Below are 20,876 nucleotides of genomic sequence, written 5' to 3'. Positions count from 1 at the left end.
CAAGCAGCTCTCCTGTGACATTGCATCTGTGTCCACAATCTTCTATAGGTACTTGGAACAGGAAACACCATATATCCCAACAAGCAAGAATTATGTAGATGATCTGTTAGTCACAGGAGCTCCTGGCAGCAATATTCGTAAAACACCTGCATTCACTTTACAACCTTGCAGGGTGCAGGGTTGTGTGTGCCATTTAGAGAAGTGTAGTTTTTTTTTTCAAGCAGAAGTGGAACGGGTCATTGGCTGCACAAAGAAGGAATCGAGCCAACAGATTCATATATGGGAGCCATAGGTTCCCTATCCTAACCAGTGAACCTCCTAGAATTAAAAGCATCCACGAATAAACCCAGCTATTTCTCCAAGTTCTTGCCACAGGCTGCTTACTTCTTGCAACTCCTAAATCACGTATACAAGATGGGAGATAAATACAACTGAATCTCAGCCTGTGAACAAGTCTTTAACTAGCTAAAATGCATCTAAGACCCATCCCCCATCTCACGACAATCTCCCCCTTACTCCCCCTAGTGCTGGAAGCCAACACCTCTCCTTAAGGCACTGGGATGGTACTAACACACAGGAATGAGGATGGCTCAGAACAGTCCGTATCACCTATGCGTCAATGATGTTGATTCCAGCACAATTGAACTACATACAGATCAAAAGAGAGGTGTTGGCACTAGTGTTTTGCATCAAGAAGTTCCATGACTATATATTTGGACTAATATCGCCCCTAATCACCAACCATAAGCTGTTGGTGTCATCATTCAAGCTATGCTCCAGCCACCCAGATGGACGACTCATCTTCTCCAGTGCCAGTTGGTGTTCTGAGCTGGTATAATTATACCATGCACATGATCCGATAGTGCAGCATTCATATGCTGATGTATTGTCATGTTTGCCTTGGGTCTAGGGCCCAGAATTCGATCAGCAAGAAGCCCTAAGTTTCTACATCAACACTCAGAGGAAACAAATGCTATGAAGCTTGCCCATTACAGCAGCACATGTCACTGCCACCACTCATCAGGAATCAGTCTTGTTGCAGATCTGCACTATGTCACCTATCAGGGAAACGTATTTTATCTGAAGGATGAGCAATGAGCTAAAGTGGTGGAAACACATCTATCACTGCTCTTTGTCATAGATGATGTCATTTTCTTGGACTCAGACAATGGCACACATTGGTTGGTCATTTCAGCAGAATTTTAGCAACAAATAATGAGCTAGCTGCTCCAGAGACTCTGGCGGATATCCCACATGAAGACATTAGCTGGGAGAGATGTGTACTTGCTAGGAGTCTGTGGAGATATTAAGAAGACAACATTCAGGTGCATAGTGTGTGCTGAACACCAGGTAGCACAACCACAATCTTTCACCCACAGCAACCTTAGAACTGCATACACCTGGACTTTATTAACCATTTTTGGGAAATATGTGGTTACCCATTGTAGACTATGCAAGGTACCTGTATGTTGAAGCATGGTGTCCACCACGAGAGAAGCCACTCTCACTGGCTCAGGTTATGGTGATTGGAGGGTTACCCTGCACACTGGTTTCAGACAATGGGCTACATTTCACAGTGGTCATCTTCAATGACTTCTGTGTGGCCAGCTGTGTACAGGATGTCTTCAGCCCTCGGTTCTATGCATCTTTCAAAGGCGAACCTGAATACTGGTTATGGACATTTAAACAGAAAATGCTAAAAGTTGTAGAATCTACTAATACATCATCAGCTTGTACACTCTTTCTTTGAGTACCTACAGAACCACATCAATCACAGCTCAGCTGAATTAACTACACCATGGGAGTCAGCCGAGATCTTTGCTTCTCCTTCTGTCACCACCCTCACTCATCACCTGCACTCATCATCCAGAGTGTTACTTACCAGGTACTGCTCTCTAGGTTTGCTGCTATGAGAGTAACTACCAGTGGATGCTAGTAACAATAGCCGAGACAAGTGGGTAGCACATAATATCAGTGCAAATGTCAAAAGCAATAGTGTGCCACAAACAAATCCACTTTTGACCTCCGATATTGGTCGATTCTCACATGTGTCCATGGAAGGCCTTAGAACTCCTTGCAGCACTGGTTAACAGTGATGTGGTGATGAAAGCCACCAGTCATGCAACACCAACCTCATTGCTGTTTCTCAGGCAGACACCAGGCAACTTGGGCATGAGCCCACAACTGGTTAGTGAACAGGCTAGGCCGTGCTCTTTCCAGGGACGCTCTTAGTGTGGCTGAGATAAATACAATGGCATGATGTGATTGGTTAGTGTGATATTACTTGTATTGTGCACAGTTAATATCTGGATTGTCTCTACCTCATTAGAATGTAATCTTGATTTGTCATTTGATTGCTCTGTGGAATCTGTCTGCTTGTCATTTGCTTGTCCATTTATTGTTGTCATAATGAGTATCTCACCTAGGACAGTTGCCATTTACTTGTTCCATGGATCTCTGGGTATTCTCAGTTCCTGCCCAACTTAGGTCTCGAGTTGGTTCTTTGCACTCGGTCTGAAATCCTGCAGCCTTGGTGCTATGGCAGTTGTCAAAGTATTGTATAAATCTCCAAATGTTTGCCTTTCTTCAGCCTATCTTCTAAGATAGGTGTCAAAGTCATTACTGCTTCAAGTGTTCCTCCATTTCTTCAAAACTCAAAATGACCTTCATTGAGGTCAGCTTCTGCCACTCAGTCCTTTGTCCTGTAGACAATTTGTGGTAGTACTTCACAACCGTGACTTATTAATCTGCTGCTCATGCCTGTCAAGACCTGCTTTCTTTGCTGTTGGAATTATTGCGTTCTTCTTCAAATGTGAGTGTATTTAACCCTTCTCATGTATTCTGCATACCAGTTGGAACTGTTTTGTCATGATGGTTCTCCTGAGGAATTTAATTGTGAAATAATGTTGTCTAGTCCAAGATCCTCATTTGTAATTAAGTCTTTCAGTGCTCTGTCAAATTTGTCTGTCTCACAGTATTGCCTAATCCATCTCATCTTCATCCAGTTCCTCTTCTCTTTCCATATTTTCTTCAAATATTTTTTTGTCAGTATCTGGTTAAGCTAGCATGGATAATAAAATCACATTTGTTATCACCAAACACTTAGATAACAAACTGGTACACAAAATTACACAAGCAATGAAAAAGCATAGAAAATCAGGCATATTGTAAAGTGTATGCAGTACTAACAATAAATCCCTTATAGGAAAAATGGATGGCAGTTTCATAAATTTAATAAAAATTTCTGTGAGTACCTTGACTATTTCAGACAAAAAAAAAAAAAAAAAAAAAAAAAAAAAAAAAAAAAAAAAAAAAAAAAAAAATAACAGTAGCAAAATATATCAGTAAAGCATGCCACGATTTCCAAAGATATGATGACCTACAAGTACGACACAAATGTGACACTTCAGACCTTTCCACCAGTGTGCTTAATATATGGTTCTCCGGTCTTTGGATGGATCACACTGTGTAAATCCCAATTAATATTTTGAGCATGTAGACATGGTCATCAAAGGGAGACTTCTGTCACCTTTAGGACCAACTTATTTTGAGGAAAACTGTAAAGAAAAGCACTACAGTCAGCAGAATCCAAGTCTTTCTGCTTTTTGTAATATGTGGATGACATGTTTGTGATGTGGCCTCATGGAGTAAAAACACTATCCATGTTGCTTCAGTTCATGTCTGCTCAATCTGAATATGTAATTTTTGAAGGACATCAAAAAGGATCACACTTTACCCTTTGTGGATATTTTGATATGAAGGAAAATTGACAGAAAGTTAAAGCCCAGTTCATTCTACTCCATTGACGTATTTTTTAGTAGAACCATTTGACATGTATATATTTGGTAATAATATCAAATAATGTGTGAGTATTACATAAATTCTGACTTTAGCCTAAGAATTATCCCATGGATCTCAGTGTATTGTACATTTACACTTTTTGTGGCAAGTTTGTTATTACCTCTTAAATGAAAATTTGTTTAAGATTCTTTTGGGTATTCCACTTCCATGAGGACTATTTCATTTTGAATCTGTGGAGGGAACTTTAGCATCTCTCTTCTTTGTTTGTAAAAATGTATTATATTTTCTTGTTTTATACCATATTGTACATTCTTGGTGATCCACTCACTGCAGATCTGTGGAATGAATACTATATCTAATCTTCATTATGTAATATTCTGTTTGTGTTAATCACTTTACTGTTTTAGACTTTCCCTTGTTAAGTCAACGACTTTCATAATCCACTTGGGTTTAAAAAAATATTAACAGATTGACAAGTTCTACTCATGAAAATCACAGTTCTGGGGATATACCCATAGTGTGTCTTAATTTTTTTGTTTTAGAATTATGTAAAAATTTCAGATGCAACTTTTTAACTTACGTTCAATTGATGTCTGGTGTTTAATCTCATTTGCGCCCTGATTTAAATTTGTGTAAGGACAATTTGATAGTTTTGTGAAATTACTGGTTCATGCAGGCATTAGTAGAATTCTGATTACAGATTGCAAAAAAGATATTATCTTTAATACACTTGAGATATAACATAAGATTCCTATTATATCATTCTTGCAGTCCTATGATGACCCTTATCTTTCTCACTGTGCAAAATCCAAATAGTATGATGTGGTACACATTCCTCTTCTTTCCAGGTCCGCTTACTTACTGGTGTTGGTCGGTATATGGAAATGACTTACATTTTCCAGATACTGAAAGAAAATGCACATTTTGAACTTCTGCTTGGAAAAGGACTTGACAAGGTATAATTCACAGTGCACAACTAAATTCATAATATTTAATATTGTGTTATGGTTAAAGCCTGAAAATTATCAGAATTAGCATCAGCACACTGAGATATGATTGTTAATGTAAATATCTTAGATGATCATCTGTAACTTCCAAAGCTGCAATTTTTATAGTCCAAATCAAATTATCTGATGTTTTACACCATTGTGCAATGCAGTGTCCACATTGTCCTGTTATCCTTGTGCTAAAATCATCTCCATTGTTTTCTTTATGAAGTTCTCAACTCAAACTGAACTAAATACTGGAGTTTGGGTTTATCAGACAAAGACAAGGGTTTTAACAAGAATATTTCTCTAGGTTTCATTTCCTAATCAAACTCTCTCACCACTGCTTAATTACATTCATTACCTCTGTTTTATGTTTGTCGGTGTTCATTTTATAACCTCTTTTCAAGATGCTGTCCATTTGTTTCAGCTGCTGTTGAGAGAGTCCTTTGCCATCTTTGATAGAACTACAGCTTCATCAGCAAATCTTCAAAAGTTTTTATTTCTTCTCCCTCAACTTTAATTCCCTTTCCAAAATTCTTCTTTGTTTCCTTCACAGCTTTGCTTAGTGTACAGATTTAATAACATTGGGGATAGGGTGTAAACCTGTTTCAATTCCTTTTAAACCACTGCTGCCCTCTCACAGCATTCGGCTCTTATAACTGCAGTTTGGTTTCTGCACAGGTTGTAGATAACCCTTTATTCCTTCTATTTATCACTGATACCTTCCAAACTTTGAAGAGCATATTCCAGGCAACATTGTCAAAAACTTCATCTAAATCTATGAAAGTTATAAATGTGGATTTTATTTATAGTGCAACAGTGTTAAATCTATTATGTGATTTTTTTGTTTTCATTAAAGTGTAGAGAAAACAGTTGACTGAATCATAGTCAAATCTGTGAGATTGATCTAGTTATAAAACATTCATTGAAAGGTGAAAGAAACAGCTTGATAAACAGCTAATATACTACAGTATGTAACTGTAGCTGACTGCTAGATTAAATACTGGTGATTCAGCCATGCATTAAAGTTGCCATTGTAAAGAGATTAGGTAGGAGATGAGGTTGTACTTGAATTTTTATATGTGCCACACTCATTTGAATTTTGTCATCTAAATAAAGGGGCAGGTCCCTGTTTGAATTTACATTTGCACATTTTTTTCATGTTATAAAATATACTTTGTTGCGTTGGTAATGTGAATGGCTGAAAGCAAGGGGAAACTCCAGGCTTTATTTTTCCTGAGGGCATGTAGCTCTACTTTATAGCTAAATGATGATGCTATCCCCTCAACTAAACTATTCCAGTGGCAAAATATTCACCCATTTTGATCTCTTGGTGGAGACAACTCACAAGAATATTGTCACTGGGAAAAAAGCATGAAATGTTAGATCCCTTAATCATTTCGACAGATTCAAAGTTCAAGTTAGATATAGTGAGAGCTAATGAAGTACGGGGGAAAAGGGAGCTGTGGTCAGATTAATGCAGGGTATACATCATAGGATGCTGAAACAACATAAATATGGCTGGCAAAGAGTTCTCGGGTTTCCAGCTGGGTGGCGGTGTCTTCAAACTGCGACGTTTCGACGAGTGACATACTCGTCATCTTCTGGCGAAGTGCCGAGACTTTGCGGATGCCGGTCCCTTTATACCTGCGGTGTGCCCCCCACCACCTGGCCGCAGGAGGCTGGGTCCAGAGGAGCCGGCGGGCAGGGTGGAGGGGAAGCGGGTGCGCCGTTCGTGTCTCCGTCAGAGCATTCTGATCGCGTCTCGTGAGCTGGACGGTTCTTGTTGCGTTCCTGGCATATTGCGGCTAATGCTGGATTCCAGGCCGTGCTCAGTTGATAGCCTTCATCCCTGTTCACAAGATTCTCGTGGACCCGTATTTCTATTGATTCTTTAATGACGCTATCCCAATAGCTCCCGGCTCGGCACAGCACCCTGGTGTTTTCGAAATCAAAGGTGTGGTTTTCTTTGATGCTATGTTCAGCTATAGCAGATTTCTCCATCTGTCCAAGTCGAACATGCCTGATGTGTTCCTCGCACCTTTTAGAGATGCAGCGCTGCGTTTGACCAATGTATTGCACACCACATTCGCATGCAATGCTGTATATACCAGGTGTGTTTAGTTTGAGTGGGTCTTTAGCTGAGCCCAGCAGCTCTTTCGTCTTCGGCAGTGGTTGGAAGACGGTATTTATGTTTGATTTTCTTAATAGCCTCCCGATTTTGGCTGATGTGGGCCCCAAATATGGAAGAAAGGCGAGTCTCTTGTTAACTTCCTCTTCCTCTTCCTGAAATTTGTCAGCCTGTCTCCTCTTGAAGGTCCTGCTAATCTGTGTTTCACTGTACCCATTTTTCCGAAATACCTCTCTTAGGTGGTTTAATTCGTCTGAGAGGCTTTCTTTGTCACAAATGACATGCGCCCTATGTACCAAGGTGGTCAGTACTGACTGGCATTGCGCCGGATGGTGGCAGCTGGTTGCATGGAGGTACAGGTCTGTGTGCGTCTTTTTTCTATATACTGAATGGCCCAGCGTGCCATCCGCTTTCTTCCTGATCAGTATGTCCAGTAATGGAATACAGCCATTCTCTTCTACTTCCATCTTGAAGGTGATATTCTCATGTATGCCGTTTAGGTGGTCCATAAACTCCTCCAGTGCCTGCCTGCCATGCTGCCAAATCACGAAAGTGTCGTCCACATAGCGGAAGAAGTGCCTGGGTTTACGGTGAGCAGTTTGTAGTGCCACCTCCTCAAAGTCTTCCATATAAATATTCGCGATCCCTGGAGCAAGGGGAGATCTCATGGCCACTCCATCCACTTGTTCATAATGCTCTCCATTGCACTTGAAGTAGGTGGTCGTAAGTGCATATTCAAAGAGCTTCACTGTTTCAGGCTCGAAGTGCTGATTAAGGAGCGCCAAGGCGTCTTGTAGCGGTACTTTCGTGAACAAGGAGGTGACGTCGAAGCTTCTCTGGACCCAGCCTCCCGCGGCCAGGTGGTGGGGGGCACACCGCAGGTATAAAGGGACTGGCATCCGCAAAGTCTTGGCACTTCGCCAGAAGATGAAGAGTATGTCACTCGTCGAAACGTCGCAGTTTGAAGACACTGCCACCCGGCTGGAAGCCCGAGAACTCTTCGCCAGCTGTATACGCCGGGAAAGCATACATTCACATCATAAATATGTTCCACCTTGATCAGTGAACTTTTGGAGTATGCTGAAGAATATAATAATATAACTTTCCGCCACCAGATAAAAAGAAAAGAGCTCTACCCAGTCCGGACGTAGTGCGGGTGCAGGGAAAGTGGAGGAATGGTCAAACACATGATAACAGTGGTTCCAGCACATTTATTAGCATTTATTAGCATATAGTTACAAGTTACATGTGTTCAGTACTGTTTCTTGACTGAGCAACATGCTGCATCCGTAATACAGGCTGGTTGACATTTGCTCGCAGCATATCCAGTGTAATCAGAGCGTTATGTTTTCGTATGCTACCTTTCAGATCAGAAAGCATCTGGATACATCCCTGATAGACATAATCTTTCAGATATCCCCAGAACCAGGAGTAACATGGATTTAAGTTGGGAGATCTGGAAGACCACACATCTTGAAATTGCCTAGAGCTGCTGCGGTCATTGTTAAACATTTGTCAAAGCAAATCTTTGAACTGGCAAGTTGCATGTTGTGTCACCCCATCTTGCATGAAAATAGTGGTGTGGACACAGATGCGTTCTTGCAAGCTGGAATTGTGTTGCACAAGATGGTCCTTATAATGCGCGGATATCACTGTTCACCTGAAAAGCTTGTGAGGTGTCATCTCCCCAAAAGGACCAAGAACAAAGAACCTTGTGGAATCACACCACTTAGTCACCCGAGTTTCTGAGGATTCACAGAACCAGGCAGAGTAAAATTTGCGTCGTCCACCCAAAGAATATTCCCCAGCCAAACGTCATTCCTTCTATGTGTGCCAATAAATGAAGGGCAAAGTCACGGGATTGTAGCCTATCTCGGAGCTTCAATTGATACACATTCTGAATCTTGTAGGGATACCAGTGTAAAGTGTGCCACAAAATTTTTGAACTGGTGACTAGGCAAGAGAGAATTCCTGTGTGACAACTCAAGCACTGGATGGAGAATTCAAGGCATGGTTGGCTTTAGCTATAGCATATTCAACAACAGCTGCCATGGAAATGGGGCACCTCCCTTTCCCAGCTGCACCACCTAGTTCACCTGTTTCTTAAAATTTGTTAACTGTATTCTTTAGTCCATTTATTGGTGTGGAGCCTCTTTGCAGCTGTTTCTGTCAGCGATATTCTTGCTATTATTGCTGCTGTTCAGGTAACACAACTTTACCAATAATGCAGAATCTTTCTTCTCAATAGCCATTGCATTTTGTACAGACAACTTCAACCTTCTTAACCTTTTACACCAATAGTCACTTCACAAAAGATATTAACATGCATTGCCAAACGACAGACAGCATACTGGCGTCAAAACAGGAAACATTTCACACACTGACTGGTTATAGTGCCATATTTTCACCTGGTGGCAGAAAGTGGAACTATTATTTGTTCCAGCATATTTTGCAAACACACCAATTGATTGAAACAGGAGAAAGGAAGACCATAGAAGATGAATGGGTGGCTTCAAGAGATGACATAGTGATGACAGCTGCGAATCAGATAGACAAAAAGGCAAGGTTTGGTAGAAGTCATTGGATATCATAGAAGAATTTAATTTATAACCGAATGAAAAATAAAATAGCAGCAATGGAAGCAGCCAATAGAAAATACAGATATCTAAAATGTGAGATTGACAGAAAGTGCAGATGTCTAAGGAATGGTTAGAGCGCAAATGCAAGGCTGTAGAGTCATAGACATCATAGAAGGGCTGCACATGAGAAATGAACTTTATGTCCATATTGCAGAAAGGAGATAGAAAGTAAATGAAGTTGAAGTAGAGGTATGATATGGTGAGAAAAATTTGACAGAGCACAGAACGATTTAACTCGAAGCTAGATCCTTGAAGTAGTTGGCTTTTCCTCAGTCCCCAAGGATCCAAACCGCAGATATACACTTGAGGACAAATCTAATGCATCAGTTATTCCATATCATCTCAGTTCATGTGAAGGCAGCCATCAGCATGTCTGCTTGTCAACGCCTGTACCTGTTCAAAAATCCCAAGTATGTTCTGAATGCATTGACAACCATCCACATTGTGTTCCCAAAGATCATCAGCACTATCAACAGGCCCAGATTACTCCAAAACGTTTAAATACACAAAAAAAAATCCAATGGGTTGAAGTTGGGGAACCTTGAAGGCCATGGAATTGGAGGGCCGTGCCCAATACACTTGTTGTTGAAATGCCGTTTACCAGCTGTGAGGTATCTGAATGATGATAAAATCAAATGAGGGCAGTTTATCATGATGTAATTTATGCCTCACTTGCAGTGTTTTGAAATGAAGGTAACTTTAGACATTAACAGTGTTGCAACATTGGCATGACTGCATTGTGGGTACATCATATCAGGGAACCCATTGGTTTCCAGACCTAGCTTTATTATGATTATTTGTTTGTTTTATTGTCCTCTATTCACCCATTTCACTAGTACCTATAATAGTCAAATACCCTGTATATGACATAGGAAGAATACTGTCAGACTTCAAGAAGCAATGTAATAATTCCAATTACAAAGAAGGCAGGTGCTGACAATGTGATTATTACCAAATTATTGGTTTAATAAAACATGGTTGCAAATGATTTACAGAAGAATGGTAAAACTTGGAATATTAGTTTGCTTCCCAGAAAGAATGTAGGAACAACCTTACAACATCTCTTAGAAGATATGTTGAAGAAAGGCAAAACTACATGCTGTAGCAAGAATAAACACTGTTATTGGAACATAGTACTTTATAGAGCAACACGTAAGATACAGGTTGCACATAGCGCTGAACACATTGACTGGACAGCAGTAACACAGGGTAGAGAATAGGCTGGGCACTCATTTGCAGTCACTTAAATAATACAGTTTCATTGGCAGCTCACCAGAATGCACCTGGGGGCCAATCCAAGTGGCCTTTGTTAGGAGGCCTGTGAATTGTATGGACACACAATCTCTGAAACGCATGTGTCATGAGTGAAGGTACATCACTCCTCCCTTCAATGGGTACAGAAAAACACTAGATACAGAAAAATAATACATTGTTAAAAAAAAGTGAAAAATACAGAAAAACCACTGGTACAGAAAATAGCCCTGGTACTGAAAACAGCACTGGTACCATGCAGAAGAAGGAAATAAAATAGCTCTGATCTCACAAGGTCCTCAGATTATGTAATGGAAAACACTAGTGACTGTGCTGACATCCCTTCCATCACCCGAATGCGGCGGCTACTGCAGCATGTGACAGACAGGCGCCGGCAAATAGGGGCAGAAGTGATGAGGGGTGGTTTGCCCACCGTCTCCGTCTCGTGAGAGGCCATAGGGCAAGACCGGGGATGGCAGCCTAGGAATGGGGATAGAGGCAGGAACCCCAGACAGCGATCTACCAGGCAGTGACCCCCACTGTGATGCTATCGCCTGCAATATAGAAACAGGCATCAGCAATGCGAGAGGTATTGGATGCTCCAGAACAGAATCCTCTGGGCATGACCGCAGCTGGTAAAGTGACAGGACGTCCACCCTCAGGAGTGCAGACGAAGCACAGGCACTAGCCCCGGTGAGGCTCAATGGTGGTAGGAACCCAGTTCAGGCAGTGGCTGAAACCACAAGCCCAGTCAGATGCAACTAGCCAGAACCATCGTGCAGCCACTGATGCCTGTGGGTATGTCATCAGTTGCAGCAGGTGAAGAGGATCCATACTTGGCATACATGTTGCCGCTCTGCTGGGCTCTTGTACCCCACCTGAATGAGACAGTACAAACTCAAAAAACAGTCTAAAGCAGCTTCAGGGGACCTGCCAGACACATACTTCCACATCTGAGTCTTAAAATCTGAATGATGTGTTCGGCCTCACCACTAGATTGAGGATGAAATGAGAGAGCTGTTAGTGGTGAACATCAAAAACAACAAAAAGATGTAAATTCTTATCAGCATTCATTGTATATGGAAGTCCCTCAATTGCAGAAAATCTTAGACAGAGCCGAAATAGTGGTCACTGTGGATGTGGACAGACAATGCACCACTTAGGGAAACTTGGAACAGGCATCCACTATGGTGAGCCAATATTGACGTAGGAAGGGCCCAGCAGAATCAAAAAGTAGACCGCCCCACAGTCACTGTGGCATCGGCCAGGGGTAAAAAGACACCCGCGGGACCGCCTATTGCTGAACATAGTGAGTTCAAGCGGTGATAAGCCACATTAATATCCCCATCTGTACCCAGCCAGCATACATGCAGGTGGGCCAAAGCTTTGGTGCGAGGGGTCCTCCAATGACCGACTTGCAGAAGCCACAGTACATTACAGTGTAACTAAGCAGGAATCACAACCTGGGAAGCAGTGTCCTCCATAGCTAACAAAAGAACTCTGTGAAACACAGAAAGGTGGTGCTGGAGGGAGAAGTAATTAAACAAGGGATCCAAGGCATGACCTGGAGGTTTTTCTGGCCAACCGTGCTGCACAAAAGAGAGGACCCAACTAAATATAGGATCTGTGGCGAAGGCTGATGCTTTTGTGGCCCTAGTGATGGGAAAGCCATCAACCACATTCTGGTTCTCAGTACTTAAGTAGAAACAAAGCAACTCATACTGAGTGAACTCCGGGTGTGGCCCGATCAGAAGCTGAGATAAGGCATCAGCATTGGTGTGTTGTGCCGTCCACCAGTAATAGCTCTGATAATGATAAAGGGAGAGGAAGATAGTCTACAGCAGCAAAAAATGCCGGGATGGGAACTGAGGAGCTAAAAAGAGTAACCTATGGCTTGTGAGCCATGAGTAAATGGTAAACTTAGAACCATACAAGAAGATATGAAATTTCTTGAGGGCAAACATAATTGTTAAAGCCACCTTTTCAATCTAACAGTGTCACTGCTGAGCAAAAGCTACAGTCTTCGAAGCGTAAGCATTGAGTCTTTCAGACGCATCCATGTATTTGTGCACCAACACTGCGCCAAGACCATGCTGAGAGGCAATTGCAGTTAACACGAGATGCTAACCCAGAGGAAAAGTGGCTTGACACGGGACATGTTGAAGCTTAGATTTAAACAAAGTGAATGCTCGATTACGTGCTGCAGACCAGAAAAAAGCCACATTTTTACGCAAAAGCATGTGCAGGTGCTGAGCAACAGTGGATGTGTGCAATAAAAACTTATGGTAGTATGCAGCTTTACCTAGATATGCCTGCAGTTTCTTAACGGAGGTTGACTGTGGCAAAACCGCAATTGCGGCAGCATGATGATGCAATGGCTTGACCCCCTGCATGAAAAACCTCAAAACCTAGGTACTCAATTGCTGGCTGAAAAAAATTGAAACTTTGCATGATTGCACTTGAGACCAGTATATTGAAAAACAGAAAACAGTGATTGGAGATTACTGAGATGGTCTTCAGTGGAAGACCCCAAAAAAACAATATCATTAAGGTAATTGAAGGAGGTTGGTACAGAGACCGTCAACTGTTCTAAAAGATGCTGAAAAATTGGGGTGCGCTAGCGACACCAAAAGGCAGGCTTTGAAATTGGTATAGGCTGAAAGGTGTATTGACAATGAGAAGGTACCTAGAGGCCTCATGTAAGGGACATTGGGTTTACATTCTCGGCAAATCAACTATGGAAAAGAAGTGGAGGAACTCATGAGGATGGGGTGTAGGGTATATATCCATCGTGGACTGTGTGTTAATTGCGACACTGAAGTCGCTGCAGAGGCGAAGCTTTCTGTCAGATTCTTAATGATGACTAGTGGTGTAGCCCATTCGCCGGAAGAAACAGGTGAATAACATCAAGTGACATCAAACAATCTAATTCAGCCATTACAGAGTTGTGTGATGTGATGGGCACTCACTGTGCCCAGGGGGAAAAAAAGAAAGAAAGAGGGCGGGCAGACTCTTTCATGGTAATGGGGGCCTTAAAACTGGTTGCACAACCAAGCCCAGGGGAAAACAGAGACGAAAACTCAGATCAGAGGGACTCCAGTTGCTGTTATGGAACTTGATCTTATACTAAATTTATCTCATCAGCAATGGAGAACCCAAAAGCATTTAACACAACTAACCCGAACAGGACTGCAGTATGGGAATGATCCACAACAAGGGAGGTGAGAGGGTGAACAACAAATTCGTAAGAGACGGGAGTGGGTAACTGACCTAGGATTGGAAACTGCTATTTATTCTATGCAACCAACTTCCATGAAACCTGTGTGAGGGGAGGTGAGCCCAAGTCCACATATGTGTATGCATTTACTAAAGTCACTGCAGCTTCAGTGTCTACTTGGATTTTTGGCAGTTTGCCAAACACACAAATCAATAAACAATTTGTTTGGGAAGAGAGCCATTATAGAGTTACAGTTTATCTCCATCAGCACTACTGTGTCCACCACATTTGAAGATGAGTTACACACCAATGCAACGTGACCTTTCTTTCAACACTTGCTGCAAACAGCCCAACACTTAGGGCTTGGAACATGCTTGTATTGGATGAAGCTGTATGGGCAAGACGGAAGGGGGCCATGCGGCTGCTGTTGTGACACAGCCTGTTGCTGCTGTGGCCATAACTGGTGCTGCCCCATGTGACGCTGAGTCAAAGGGTGTACTGATGCCATAGCTACCACATCATACTGAACACTTGCAGCGTGCCTAACAGGGGTTGACTGACCAACTTTCAGTACCTGTCCCCATGCAGCAATCTGATCGCCTGCGGCCCGTGATACTTCAGTGGACTGTGCTATATCTGTAACCATCGGATTCTCACATTGAAGTGCTTTTTCATGGACTTCCCTTATGTGTGGTCAGACAAATAATATCATGCGCTATGTAATCAGTGTAAGATTTGTAATGGGTACTAGTGACAAATTGTCAATAGCGGCTCAACCCATGTAATTCTGAAGCCCAGGCTTTGTAAGTTTGGTTTGGGCATTTCTGACAATGGTAAAATTCTATGTGCATTACAATGATATGCATTCTGTCACAATAACAGATTGAGAGAAGCTTGCACATTTCATCAAATTATAAGCTGGCTGGGTCTTGCAAATGCACAAGTTGGCACAACAGGAAAGGAAAAAAGCAAGCCCTACACAGGTTTGTATCACCCACGCAAAAAAACCGGAAATGCTGGTGTAACCATGTCTTGTAGGTGTTCTAATCTTCAGCTGATTCATCATATGCCGTAAATGACAATTGTTTCACTGATGGGAGAGTAACCTGCCTTGAACATACAGAGGCAACCTGACTGAGAGTTGTGGTGAAAACGTGTTGTCGTTCTGTGAATGGTTGCTGCTGGGCAGTGATACATTGCATTATTTCTTTCATTGAAATGCTTGTCAGGTGACTGAGCACTGAGACTAACACACAGAGGAAACATAACCCTCACGCGTCACCAAGTTTGCTATAGCAAGAACAAACACGATTTGTGGAACATAGTACTTTATAGAGCAACACATAAGATACAGGTTGTGCATAGCATGGAGCATATTGTCTGGACAACAGTAAGAAAGGGTACAGAATAGGCCGAACATTCGTTTGCAATCGTTTAAATGATACTGTTTCTTTGGCGGCTCACTAGAGTGTGCTAGGGGGCCCACCCAAGTGGCTCCTGTAAGTGGGCCTGTGAACTATATACAGTAGATGCAGGATCTATGAAATCATGCATGTCATGAGTGAAGGTACATCACTACATTTATAGCATTTGTACATTTAAAGAAAACTTTTGACTGTGGTGACTGGAATACACTGTTTGAAATTATGAAGGTAGGAGGGATATACTACAAGGGGCAAAACTCATACAGAAACCAAACAGCAGTTATAAGAGTTGAACAAAATTCAGTAATGTTGAGAAGGGAGTTAGACAGTGTTTAAATGTACCCCTGATGTTATTTACTCTGTATGTTGAGTAAGTTGGGAAGGAAACCAAGAAGAAATCTGGAAAGAGAATTAAAGTTCACGGAAAAAAATCAAAATTTTGGTGGGTGGTGACAATTTTGTAATTTTTTCAGAGATGGCAAAGGACTTGGAAGAGCAGTTGAGCAAAATGGATTGTGTCTTTAAAAGAGGTTATAAGATGAGCATAAACTAAAGTGACAAATTTAAATGGAATGTAATCAAATTAGATTGGATGATACTAAGGGAATTAGATCGGGAATTGAAATAATAAAAGTAGTAAATGAGTTTTGTGATTTGGACAGCAATATAACTGGTGATTACCAAAGTAGAGAGGATATAAATGCGGACCGGCAATATCAAGGAAAGCATTTCTGAAAAATATAATTTTTTGAACATTAAATGTAAATTTAATTGTTAGGAAGGCTGTTCTGAAAGACAGTATTTGTCTGGAGTGTATGACAGTTATATGTGAGGTTTTTGATGTGTGAACTGCTACATTTTTTTGGTATCTTTACTGCAATATATAAATCTTGTAATTAATGTGGTATTTTTCTCTATAGATAATAGCAAATTTGGAAATAACTTTTACTTAAGGATTTTTTGTTGTCCTATTATGCAAAAACTCACACATATTATACACCAGTTATGCAACTGACAGTCTACGGTACATGTTAAAAACAGTAACATACAATAATGAACAATCAGGAAGATATTTTATGTGTTGTGAACAGGGGTAATGGGAATTAAGCTTCGCGCATGAAATAAATAAAGGAAAACATTGACTGGCAGCAGCAAATGTTATTTTATTTTAAACAAAGAAAACCTTGTTTTTGCACTCACACTATTTTACGAACTATTTTTAATGAGTTAAATAAAAGAAACAGATATACAGGGTGTACACAATAATTGTTTATAATGTACCCCAGTGCTTAAGAGGGAGTCATGATGAACAATTTGATACGGGGGACACTTGTGGTTGAGAAACTATCTCTAATTGGCTGACAAAAACCACTTAAGGTGCAATGCATGTGCATTGCACAAGATTTTCAATATTCTTTCACTCTCATCATGCATGTTATTATTCCTAAAGAAGAAATGAATAGTGTCTTTTTTGTGGGAAATTCAATTAAGTTTTGAGGCTATGGTTTTTGAGTTATTCAGTAAAAACATAAAAAATGATCTTCAAATGCACTCCCACCCCACATGGATCCCCCCACTTATCAGGATTTTTAGTATGTTGTCATGGCACTTTCTGCTACCACTGTGAAAATAGCTTTGTTTGATCTTCATTGACTGTGCAGTTATGCTACCAGGTTTGTAGTGGAGTTACATTTTGTGAATTTTTACAGCATAAATTTAAAGATTAAAACATTTTGTTTGGCCTTCATACCACAAAACTACTGTGCATGCAAGGTCCAAGTTTCGACCATGAACAGCACACTAAATATCCCATCCAGTAGGGGATGCTTGTGGACATGAGGGTGAATTTTGCATCTGAGTTCTTTTAGTCTTTTTATTAACTGGTGTTACCTATATTTATCCAATATTTTATTTATTTTTTATTTCCTGTCCATGTGATAATGATAAAGGTAAGCAAAGAAGGGGACTAATTTGCTACATACTCTGTTAGAACCTAACAGGAATTCTGTCATGGCCTTATGCCTAATTTATTCTCAGTGGTTTGCATTCCTTTGCAATAATAAGGATGTATCATTTCAGAATTAAACTTTCATTGTGTAGTATACATGCTGGTGTGGAAATTCATGACATTGAAACTTTATGTCAGTCTTGGGCTCAAATTTGAACCCATTCACAGCAAAGCCTGCCCCTATGAGAAAACAATGGGAATGCTCAGAGAACTTGTAGGATAATGTCTGAAATGAAAGTAACATTATTCAAGTTGTGCAAATTTAGAAAAGCAGTATGTGAAGAAGACTGAGCAACGATTCTGCTGCATCTATCATGTACCTCTTGCAGGGACTTTAACAGTGAGAAGTGAGAAATTAGAGTGCACTTCAAAGAATACAGACAGTAGTTTATCCCTTTTATGCACTGTTTGTATGTAGACACTGATAATCAGTGGAAAGAGTAAAAGTAACCACTCACTGTAGAGAGTTGAGTCATTGAGCAGTAGATAGGCACTTAAACAAAATTTAAGTTGTAGCTATGCTTTCAGACAGTGCCCTTGCTTAAGAGTTCACACACACACACACACACACACACACACACACACACACACACACATGTGCGCGTGCGCACATGCACATGCAGAGCATCTTGTCTATGTACCCAACTGGCTCTAATTAAATCCTCTCAAAATAACTGAGGTAGTTATCATTGTCAATCAGTGAATAATCTATGGAATATCACAACTGAGCTTTCTTTTATTTAGGTCCGTGGTTTAAAGGTGGCCCTACTAGATTTCTTGCGACAGTTCTGTCCTCAAGATAAGGATCTCTTCCGTCTGGTTGTTCTCCATTTTAGTATGTTTGGAGATGCTGCAAATTTGTGGGAAGCTGATGCTGATGAAGCCATAAGTAGTGCGCTGACCTCAGTGGACGAGAACAGGCAATTACCTAATACAAGTGATGTTAAACAGTTGCTTCAGAAAGCTGTAATTAATTATAGTGATGCAGCACGGTATTACTTGAAGGTAAGGTTACCAGACTTGTGAAAACAAATTCATTTCCTTACATTTGACAATAACTGCACAATAAATGTGCATCAATAATTTTCAAAATGTTTCACTGATTTACTCCATTGCATTCAGTTGGCACAATTTAACCATAAAGGTGTGCGTTACTCCTAAATTCTTTACATACTACAGAGACTTACCATTTCCATATGATTAATGCAATATATTCATAAATGAGAAACACAAACCATGGATGCTTCACAGTAGTGAAGTGAATAGTGTAGAACAACTGGAGTTTGTGTTTCTCAGTTATAAACATCAAGTTGTTCTATCAAATATGAAGTTGGTTAATAGTATCAAAGGAAAATTCAATTGAGAAACCTAATAAATATGATAAGGAATTGCTGGCCCTGTGCTTACCTCCAGGATGCAAAATGTTCAGTGCTGACAATAGACACACATAAAAGTAAAGATGATGACATTGTCCTCGGTTTTGTACTATTAATTCCTTCCTCGGGGAGGAGATGAATAGAGAGGAGAAAGTTAGAAAGGTAAGGCAGGTCATTCAGACCCCAGAATGAGAGGGCCACACCTGTAATGAATCATTAAACCAGCAGATGTTGCACAGTGGGACGAAACTGCTAGACTGAGTGAGGTGATACAGCGGTTAGCACACTGGACTCGCATTCGGGAGGACAATGGTTCAAACTGGTCCCCTGCCATTTAGATTTAGTTCTTCCATGATTTCCCTAAATCCCTGTAGGCAAATGTCATGATGGTTCCTTTGAAATGGCACAGCTGATTTCCCTCTACATCCTTGACATGATCTTAGCTTGTGCTCCATCTCTAATGACCTCCATGTCAGTGGGACATTAATCCCAATCTTTCCTTAATCTGCCAGTACCACTCCTTCTTGCTGCAACCATCTTGCTTGATAACGTGCACAAACCCTACAAATTCTGTGCACAATGTGCATATCTAAACTTACAAATAAAAATTAGCTGTATGTTTGGTGATCTTCATTTGTGAGTACTATAAATATTGTACAACATATCACTTCACTTTAGTGGTATGTTACACCTGTCTATTGGCACGGTACTAAACATTCTGCCTCCTGAAGATAAGAACAGACCAGAAATTCAGTCTAATATGTATTAATTTTCTCAATGAGATCTGAAGATATTCAACCAATCATTGAGAGAAGAATTCATTCATTCATTCATTCATTCATCCATCCATCATACATCACTCGCTATAGATCTCCCACCAAGAGGGAGAACCTTCCAGGATGTATAGTGAGCCAAGGTATACATTAACAAAAGACAAGGAAGAATGTAATATACATTATGCTTGGAAGTTAGATATAGCAAGGGTGTATATATTAATATGTTTCATAAATTATCTATAGATTGGAAAAACAGAATTGGATGACTCAACAACTGAATGTTTGAGTAGGAAGTGAGGGGTCTCTCTCTCTCTCTCTCTCTCTCTCTCTCTCTCTCTCTCTCTCTCTCTTTCATAAAAATGTCCTCTCTTTTCTAATAACATGCAATTGTAATACAGTCCGAAAAGTTCTTATGTACTATGACTATTGATGATCAAAGGTTGTACATTTAAGTAAAGTCTTTGTGTGAGAAAACTCAACAGGAATCCACAGTTATTAAATAACCAGTGAATTTGCAACAAGGGCTGTAGAATAGTGGTAGTTCTAAATAGTTATAAAGACTATGTCATATTACATACGGTAAGATGGTTTAAGGTAGATGAAAGCAGTAATAATGTTCTTAGTTCCAGTTGTAATTTGTACATGTAATACACTTAAATCAAAAGGGAATGTGATGTATTTAACACCTTCAAAAATTCTTTAGTTGTAGATGGTTAATGTCAGTACAAGCCAGGTAGACTGTTGTTCGATGATTTAATCATGCATATATCTCAACATGGTGGAACTGGACTACACGAAAAGTCTTTCTTGCAATTAGTGATAAACTTTCTTGAATGCAGTCACAGAAGAAATAGCAAAGAAATGTAACAGCGTGTGAGAATTCATGTCACAACTTAATGTTAATTCACCAGGAACAGTATATTCAAGTTATCCTGTAACTATGCAGTAAAAACTAAAAACTAAACTATGCACATGATGCATACAAAATAACAGTACATAATAGCAGATGATTGCTAAATCAGCCCCCTCAGTGGAAGAGGAGCTTTATCCAAAAAGCAGGCTGGAAAATGGTGCATGCCACTGTGGGAATCGCTGGTGATGGAGGCAGTACTGGTGGCATTGGTGTTGGTGACCAGGCAGCTGTTAAATGAGGCTGGAGCCTTGTAAATTCTGATGAGAGTGCTTCCTGAAATATGTATGCTGGCTTGACCCTGACAATGTAAATCGTGATTGTTTCCTGTTAATCAAAGTGTCAGGTGCTTTT

The 20,876-nt window shown here is 40.5% G+C and overlaps 1 protein-coding gene across 1 annotated transcript in view; it reads left to right on the top strand.

Annotated features, from left to right (window-relative positions):
• LOC124798902 (spatacsin) overlaps positions 1-20,876 on the top strand; it is a 369,496-nt gene that overhangs the window by 316,156 nt on the left and 32,464 nt on the right. Inside the window, exons 31-32 of the mRNA XM_047262433.1 lie at positions 4,650-4,757; positions 18,205-18,465. Coding sequence (XP_047118389.1) covers positions 4,650-4,757; positions 18,205-18,465 — 369 coding nt within the window. The remainder of the gene's footprint in view (positions 1-4,649; positions 4,758-18,204; positions 18,466-20,876) is intronic.

The sequence above is a fragment of the Schistocerca piceifrons genome, chromosome 5 (assembly GCF_021461385.2).
Source record: "Schistocerca piceifrons isolate TAMUIC-IGC-003096 chromosome 5, iqSchPice1.1, whole genome shotgun sequence".
Classification (NCBI taxonomy): domain Eukaryota; kingdom Metazoa; phylum Arthropoda; class Insecta; order Orthoptera; family Acrididae; genus Schistocerca; species Schistocerca piceifrons.
Note: the sequence above shows the minus strand (reverse complement) of the source record. Positions and strands in the feature narration are given on the sequence as shown.